We start from the raw sequence: 9,572 nt of genomic DNA on the forward strand, positions 1-9,572 counted from the left end.
ACGAAAAGATATACGAAAAAAATTAAAATTATGATATAAGATGGTCGTTTTTATGTATACGCGCTGCATAACAATTGTTTCCATTCATGGAACATGTATGACCTGTTAATTTTTGCCATTTAAATACCGTCATTTGTCTCGCAAGTCTTCGTGATGTTTTCGACGCCCTGGTGATACATGTACATGCACCAGAATGGTAGACGGACTCCACTAGGATTATTTATCTTACTTGATACCTACATTACATATCGTATGTATTTTTAAACATAACAGAAATGTTTCTATTCAAAACAAGTCGTTTTATCTGTTGATTAGTTCTACATGTATTAAATAGCCTGTAGGCCTATATAATCACGCTGCATACACATTTTTCGACTCGCCAAGGCCTAGTTGTATCCTCGACGACGTCCAAGCAAATTATATAAAGTTCTTTAATATACATCGGTTTTTAGTTTCATTCCTTATAATTATTGCATATATTTCACCAAAAATATGGTAATAATCTGCCTCATAAAATGTTAATCGTTGTATGTCTTTTACAATCGTTTAAATAATTAGATGACGCGTTCCTCATTTTATATCGACCACGATACATATCGCACATGTACCGTTCCAATCGCCCATCGTGCGCACATTTTCCTGCACGATCCGTATCGCACATATCGCACATAGTGCGCACATCGCACATCGTGCGTGCGCACATCGCACATCGTGGAACGTTGTGCGAGCACATAACTGTATATACGTATATATGAAGATATACTCTATGCAAGCGCAACTCAATATTCTCCAAATTAATTTAAGCAACATTAAGCTGACTATAGTTCACAAATGTCACTGATAAAATAAATTGCAGCAAAACAAAAACAAAACTAACCCCCCAGTCCCCCCCCCCCCCCCCCCAATAAAAAAAATACCCCCCCCCCCCCCCTAAAAAAAAGAATACCAGATACACAAAGAGAAATATTTTACTTTCAAACTGACAAATGTCTTGATTTCAACTAGGCATTATAACTTGATATACTGATTGGCTTTAGGTAACAAAACCGTATTGTTTGTGAGTTGGGTACAAAAACGAAAAGGCTGTGTAGCACTTCCGTATGCATATACATGTATCCCAAAGGTATTTGCATTCGTGCCGCATATTTTGTCGGATAATCACCATAGCCAGAGTGTATATATCTCACACGTAACACATGCTGAATTAACGTACGGGGCTCGACTTGTCCACGAACGTTTTCCTGCGATAACATAAATATTCTGTCTTACTTCAATATGGTGTAGTATTGAATGTATAGAGCTACGACCCCGTGAATTAAACAGGTTGAAATGTTACAGCCGGTTAATTCTACACCGAGAACATTTTAGGACGGGCTGGATTATTTACATTTCTGTAAACATATAAGAACACGCATGCGCACTGCAGAGCATTAGATATACGGTCTTCGGTATTGCTTTCTCCAACAGCAAGTGTAGCAGGTCTCATGTGAAAAAAAAACTAAATTGTCGCATAACCCTTTGTCAATGCAACATATTTTTCAAAGCATATTCCAAGGGATCTTTAACATACAAATATGGATGCCGGAGGAGTAGCTAGATTGATGCTGTTTTTGTCGCCTGTGTTTACGATTATACCAGTGGAGGGTCGGAGGATTGTCGATCTTTCCTACGATTTGGACAACAATGCTTTGACGTATCCCAATAATCCTCGCTTCAACCTTACCCTCGTACATGAGGGATCCTACGGAATCGTCCCATGGTAGGTATCTCAGTTTAATTGTCAATTTTCTTTTAATCAAGAACATTTAGGATAAGCCTAATGACATGCCAAAACAATAAATTGAAGTTGGATTAAGCGATTTTAGACATTGTACGAATACGATATTGGATCCAGGCAAATCTGCTGAGCATTTAATATTAATTTATATAAAATATATTTATTTTACAACAATTGCGAAAAGAAAGTTACATAAAAGATTAATCACTTTTGATGGCCCGGTTTGAAGCGCGCGATTGATATTACTGTGTCCGGGGAAAACCCACATGGTCGAGCAGGTGACTTCATATCTTTTCACGTCCGATCGAGGAACCAAACTCCGACAAGCAAAATATTAAAATGCGCATGATAATAACAGGCATTAGTATGGATGTTTCATTTGTTTACTATGGTGGCTGATTACTGGCGCTTTAGCGCAGATTGAGAAAGTGCCAAAGCAAAGTTACAGAGAGTCATATTGCGTTTAAAAATCCGTAACAATATAAGAGGCCAACACACCAAAACGACATTTGTACCTCACCAACACACCAAAACGACATTTGTACCTCACCAACACACCAAAACAACTTTTTACCGCACCAACACAACAAAACAACATTTGTACCTCACCAACACACCAACAAAGCGACATTTTACCACACCAAAACGACATTTTACCACACCAAAACAACATTTTACCTCACCAACACACCAAAACATAAATAATGCAGTGTCAATGCAAATGAAGCTCATAAAAAATAGCAAAAAAACATGTTTTAATTAGAAGGGCCAGCAGGAATGGCCCATAGGTCTTTATTCACATATCAGTAAATTGTGGCAAAATATCTATACAAATATGTGAACTAAATAAAAATTCAAATATTAATTTGAAAATTTCTGCAAATTGTAAACAAATTTATCCGTATACATTGTACATATTACTTTAATTTCTGATGACCACAACCAGTCAAAATCAATTTTATACGATAACATTTAATAAATAAATCAATAAATTCCGCCGCAAAATATTTGGTCATTTATTTTTTTTATGAAGTGACCTACAATTATTGCGTGGATTTCAAGTTAATATATATATATATATAAGTATTAATATTATCTTGTCACTGTTTACATCACAGGAAATAAGACATTACTATTCGCTACTTTTTCCTACTCAGGAACACACTTATTGAAGTAATTTGCACGTTGTATGATGTCTTTTCACTGAACTCGTTATAATTATGCAGCAATTATCAACCTTTCATAAACTTAGATAAAGCTAAATGTAAATATCAAATAAGAAGATTTAAGCCCCAAAATATATCAACTACAGACATTTTTCATCAGAACATAATTTGGCATAATGACCGTAACTACATTGTTTGGTTGTTTACACGTTTTTCCATATAAATCTGTCTTTTTTTAAACTATATTTTATATCACATATACAGTCAAACCTCGATGATTCGAACTTCGTTGATTCGAATTTCTCGCTGTATCGAACTTTTTGCTTGGTCCCGAATTTTTTCACTATATAACACTACTAACGAAACTATGTATGATTCGAATTTTTATAAATCGAAGTTTTCGATGTATCGAACTTTTTTCATGACCCGTTAGCTATGATATTATAGGTAATTGACATCTCATGATTCGAACAAAAAATTTACCTGTACTAACCACTGGACAGGTGTTTGTCGTGACCCCTGCGGCAAGATTTCACACCTCTACCCCAAATGCCTTGACTGACAATAGGGATAACGATAGCGTGTGTTGTCACTCCCGGTCATGGGGTTAATTAATAATCAGACCAAATTGATAGATAAAAGGTGTATTTAGAAGCCATGACATTTAATCACTCCGGTAAAACATTTCGGTAGTCGTCTCTGATAATCTCCGCCGCCATTGAAATCAGCGGTCGGTGAGTAAATTTTACGGAACTGTAAAACAACCGGACCAATTTTAAACACAAACAATTAGCGATAGCTTCACTCATATTCAAAGTGTCACGTTTCAAACTTATACATAAATATCCAAGTAAATCGATTATTTGTCATTCAATCATGCATTCTCCAACCGATCGGCATTCCGTATTTTATATGCACATAACGTAAACGCACGTGTCTTTAGCAGAAAAGCCTAACGACTTACGTAAGCGTGCATTGTACTTCTTTTGCTTAATCTGTTAAACGCGATATAAGTGTTTTGTAACCGATACATATTTTGTTTAATTAATAAAATGCTTAGGTATAATTAATGAAAAGAATTTTCATTTTGTTGTGTTTGAGGTATAAATTAACTAAACTTTTCGATGTGAGCCTGACAGGCGACGATCAACACGAAGACACTGAGGACATGTTACGTTAACAGATATGGTCATTATCAAGAAAACATCGATCTATTGTCAACCATGAATAATCCGAAGTCCCGCTGTTTCGAAGTTTTTCTGTTAGTCCCTTGAACTTCGAAACATCGAAGTTTGACTGTACTAGGTTATGTTCTGCTGCTGTTCCTTAACATGCTGACTCTATCCATATCCTACGCTATATCTGTATACTATGCGTGCATTGTAGAAGTATAGTAAACATAATAATCTAGGTCATTCGGAATCCTGCAGGCGGCCAACATGTTTATCTGACGGATAGAGTGAATCTATGTCCAGATGTTGGAAATATGTCAACACTTACTTATCCAAATATATGTTATATATGCAACCTGGTGATCTATTATAAGATGTTATAAATATAGATCCGAATGTAGGCCCCCAAGTCAAAAGAATATACTGTATGGGATGATGACTTAAGAAGTCTGCATATCCTTAAGTTATATGTTATTACTACATCAGACTGTGGACGTAGACGTCTAGGGTGAAAATTGGAAGATGAGATAAAAAAAAAAAAAAAAATACATATTGATTAAATTCATACGAATTCAATATTCGGGTAACTGTTTCATTATTTTTGCATGAAATGAATACAGTCGTCTTAGTCTAAACGTGCAGTATTCAGTAAATTCCGTCAAAACATTTGTTCAACAATATAGCGTTCTTCATATTTAAAGGTAAACGGTCTAGATAACTAACGATTAAGATGGAGTTTCATTCATGATGTACATCGCCACATTAACTCTCTTCTAAAATACTGGTTTTTATTTCCCATGTTCTGTGCCAGGGGTATCCAGGCCAATCTAAATCTATTCCAAATGAGGTTTGATTTTAAAGGTTAATTCGTCAGCATCATAGTTTTATTAAAACGTTGGTGTTCTCTCATTTTTTCTTTGCTTGTTTGTTTCAAAAATAAGTAAAGGCATGTTTTCTTTCTTTAATCCAAAGAGAAATCTCATGATATTACCACAATGCCAGGAGGTGAGAGTTTTCTTTCTTTTTATCGCCGTAGTAAGACTTATCTTCAATTTTTACACATAATTATGAATATGTATCAACCAGCTTGTTTCCTCACTGCGTTCTCATTAAGGGATTGGCTATATAGAGGATACTAAATTGTTTCCTGTTTTAAATAACATACATTACATGGGTATGACAGAATATCGATAATTTCACGAGTGTCAAGCACGACTGAAAAATGTGAAATATATGTTATATTTAACTGGAGACTATTCAATTTTCTTTTTAATGCATTTCATGTACTAAAAAACAAAATTCAAAACATCAAAAAATTAATTGTGTCAAACAGTGCGGGAATCAGTAACGACGTCATCTCTTTGTGGCGTTACTCCACGTCAAGTTGATTGTGCCGTTTTTAAAAGACAGATCAGCGAAATTTAAGCGTTTTCTGCTGTTATCGGAAAATCTATTCATGAATAGCTAACGTCAAGTGAGCATTTTGTCAAACACTAGTCCGAATATTTCAGAAATACAGAAAATTAACCAATGTATCTATCTTCGCTTCGACTGGATAAATCAGCAAGTTTCATTGAGGTGAATACAAAGATAAGCTCTGATTGATCAAAGACGAAAAACGTATATTTCCTCTTCAAAACTTATATTTTCACTGCCAAATCTTATATTTTCACTGCTCATAGCTGCAGTGAAAAGATGAATTTTATTAGTTTGATAAATTTCTATATTTCACTGGCAAAAATGCAATAAAAATTAATATTAATTGGTATGATAATAAATTTCTTTGTTATGGTTACAGGTTGCAGTTTGGGAATGTGGAGTTCGGTGTACACACTGGCACGCACATCGATTCTCCGAACCACTTCGTTAAGGGGGGTCTACAGGCACATCAGATCAGTATGGAACGGTTAATGGGGCCAGGGGTGGTCATCAATGTCAAGGCCAAGGTCGTTCAAAACATAGACTATGAGATCACTGATAAAGACTTAATGGCTTGGGAGGAAGAGAACGGTCCAATTCCCAAGGGCGCCATTGTACTAATGAACTCTGGCTGGGGTGCAAGATATCCTGATTTTGAGCGAGTCTTTAATTCTTCAACATACAAACAGGACCATTCATCTCTTCATTTTCCAGGATTTCACACGAACGCTGCTCAATGGCTAATCAACAAACGAAATATATATGCAATCGGAGTTGACACACCCTCGGCTGACAACGGCAGAAGCTCTTCTTTTCCAGTCCATCAACTGATAACGAAAGAAAATATCCTTATTATTGAAAACGTTGCGAATATGGACAAACTTCCAAGCAGTGGAGCATATATCTATCTCCCCATGCTCAAGTTCAAAGGAGCGTCAGGTGCGCCTGCGCGAATGTTCGCCGCCATTGAAGACGAGGGAGACAGAACAAACAGTGCAACATCCTTCGTCTTTCATGTTTCGGCTGTTGGATGCTTGCTCGTGCTAAAACGCCTACTTATCTAAGTTGAGCATACTTTTGTTTCATCACAGTGATGAACCATTTAAGTCTCACGTATATTTAGCCCTCATATAGATGTGTTGTATGTTCAAATGATGACTCTTTAACTAGACGCGGATATGTATTGATTTAGAACGCTAGAAAGTCGAAAGTACAACTACGTAACAGACAAGCGTACTTTCCTGTTCTACCAACAATTAAAGTAGTTATGTATCTTAAATGTTTATTGACTTGTGTTTCGGAAATAATGACTTTTAAAAATTGAATTATTATGATAACAGACAATACAAAGCAATAAAATGCTAACTGAATTATCGGGTATTTCATCATCCAATGCAATATAAAATAGTGTCTCAATGTCAGTTTATTCAAGTCAACATGCACGCTTTTTTATTATTTTTGTTCAAAACCCTTTTGAACGATTCTTTACAGGCCTCAGTATCCCTCTTCACTTGAGCAATATTTTGGAAATAATATTCGTTTTGGTTTTAAAATTTATAACCCGAAAATGAAATTACAGTGTGTTAAATAGTGACGTTGCAGCATAAATGTACATTTTCATTTTAGGTATGTATGTACACAATGTACACAATTATATGGAACTCATTTACCAAAGTGATGAGGTACAAGTTTGTCGATGCACACGGGTAATCCCACATGTGCAAGGTATGGATTTTAGAAAGAGTTGGTTCTAAGCAGCGACAGTCTAAAATCAAAATAGCAAAAAATATAGATATTCAGACCTTTGATTAAAAATTGAAAGACAGAATTAATAAAATTACAAGTTTTATGATATAATCATATATCACATGATTTTCAACCACACAGAATAATTTCATGCTGAAATTTCTATAAACATTGTTGTTTTTACGATTAAACGTTATCCTGACGTATGATGATTAGTGTCAAGGAGACATATACAGAAGAATACATTATCAAAGGCATTTATGAATCCAAAGTCGTTCAAGGTCATTGATTCATGTCAGTAAATTGGACTGATCTCTAGTTGTATCAAGTATCAATCGACGCTTATATATTAATGCTTTTTGTATAACCATTATACTGCTACAAATGATGTATTTCTTAATTAGACTCTACATCACTCCAATGGCTGTTGCATGGCGATTATGAGGACGTTAGGCTGTAAAATATATCTCTTGCCAAAGAGAAAAGACTCTGTCATTTTGCTACGTTCAAAGTACCAGAACAAGAGTTTATAATTCATAACGATATTCACGTTGGATATTCTTACTAATCAATATAAACCTATTACCTATCTTCTATAACGATCTAACATCAGCAACATGTAATACAATACTTCACGTTGAGTTGGAGCTACTGTCTCTAATACGTTATGACACGGTGAGATTTATAAAACTCATGAAAAACTCGTTGAATAAGAACATTTTAATGCGAAACAGATATCATGTTACATTTAAATTAATTACAAAAATCTTAAATTACTCTTGGATATATCTTATTAGTCATAATATTTCGAACTAGGTTTTTGTGATATCTGGTTTCGTCAGTCACCATGATTCAAGGTTGATTAAATGTATATGTTCCGAGAATACAACGTTTATTAAAAATGCTGAACATTTGGCAAATATGTTTGCATACAGCATATTTCTATTCCCCGAACGCTGATTTGATCATGTACTTTAGAAAGTATAGATGTGTATATCATTATGACTGACTGTATGAGTAAACATATTTTAATTTAAGGTAACATCTATGTGGTATTATCTGATAATTGACAAAAGAGTCAATGTTCAACGCTAAAAAGTCTGATGTACAACTACATAACAGACAAGCTAACATATACTAGTCTACCAAAAGCTGTGTGTCCATTAGGGCATATTTATTTTTGATAGGGATTTTCTCTTACTTTTTTTAACTTTTAATTAATTAATTTTTTTTTGGGGGGGGGGGGGGGGGGGGGGGGTGCTTTTATATGCTGTCAGAATGAGCATTTGTTTTCATATTCCTTTAAAAGTTGCCATGTCAAACCACCCCTTCAATGAATAGTTAATTGGTCACTGTCATCAAATTATATATAAGATTCATTTGTATATAGTTATTAGTCCCCTATTGGTGAAGCTTGGGATTAATATGTATCCTCCCCATTCGTCCGTCTTGCCGTTCCGCCGTTTGTCAGCCTGTCACTCAGTTTCCCGCATTGATTGTGAAAGTTTGCAGTAACTTCAGTGTGAGTTGCTACGGATCAAGCTCGAGCTTCACTGTTTCTAGGTCAAGGACAGGGAGAATATTGCTATTTTTCGCAAATCCCAACAGGTTTGGACATTACCCTGTAAAAGATAGCTTTGTCAAAGTTTATATTTCAGTTTGTAGAAATTTGTTCTGTCGCACACGCTGCTTGTGCAAGTACAACTTGCGTAATTTTAAAACTAAAACTGATCCGAGACTGTAATGGAATGTTTTTTGTTTGTTTGAAATTAAATTATAGCCATATCAAAAATATGAACTAAACGATCCGTATTTAAATGTGCACGTTCTTCTTTTTAGGTAACATGAAGAAGACTTAGGGTTCGACAGATGCTATTTTGTATTGTGTTCTTTGCACCATATTCTGTTAAAGATGAAGATTGCCAATAATGCACACCATTGCTATGTGTATGTGATGATAATGTTTCCCTTTAAGGACTTGTCATTGGGTAATGGTAAATTCCAATCAAAATGCTAGTAGCAATTTGATCTAATTACAAATTGATTTTTAATTTTGTTATCATGGTGTTAAAGGTGCTGTTGCAGGAATGCTTTAAAACCGCCACGAAGGAAATCGATCATTTCCCTAATGCCCGGATAGACATATCCATGGGGCATCTGATAGTACATATGAAAACCTTGTCCCGTTCCGGACATGCCAGAACGAGGCCATTTTGTACCAAAGTCGTAAATACTCACAAGCACACTTTATCAAACATTTATAAGGCAAAATGTTATTTGTTTGTAAGGACA

At 35.2% G+C, this 9,572-nt stretch overlaps 1 protein-coding gene across 1 annotated transcript; it reads left to right on the forward strand.

Annotated features, from left to right (window-relative positions):
* The first annotated feature begins 1,574 nt into the window (after positions 1 to 1,574).
* LOC117321120 (isatin hydrolase-like) lies at positions 1,575 to 6,598 on the forward strand. The gene is made up of 2 exons (XM_033875589.1): positions 1,575 to 1,759; positions 5,914 to 6,598. The coding sequence occupies exons 1-2, from the start codon at positions 1,575 to 1,577 to the stop codon at positions 6,596 to 6,598; spliced, it is 870 nt and encodes a 289-aa protein (XP_033731480.1).
* The last annotated feature ends 2,974 nt before the right edge of the window (positions 6,599 to 9,572 follow it).

Source organism: Pecten maximus, unplaced genomic scaffold (assembly GCF_902652985.1).
Source record: "Pecten maximus unplaced genomic scaffold, xPecMax1.1, whole genome shotgun sequence".
Taxonomy (NCBI): Eukaryota; Metazoa; Mollusca; class Bivalvia; order Pectinida; family Pectinidae; genus Pecten; species Pecten maximus.

Bases quoted from the DNA above. Each gene is read 5' to 3' on its own strand.
- LOC117321120 (XM_033875589.1), top strand. From the start codon at position 1,575: ATGGATGCCGGAGGAGTAGCTAGATTGATGCTGTTTTTGTCGCCTGTG. The intron at 1,760-5,913 runs GTAGGTATCTCA...TTATGGTTACAG, and splicing joins TCCTACGGAATCGTCCCATG to GTTGCAGTTTGGGAATGTGG.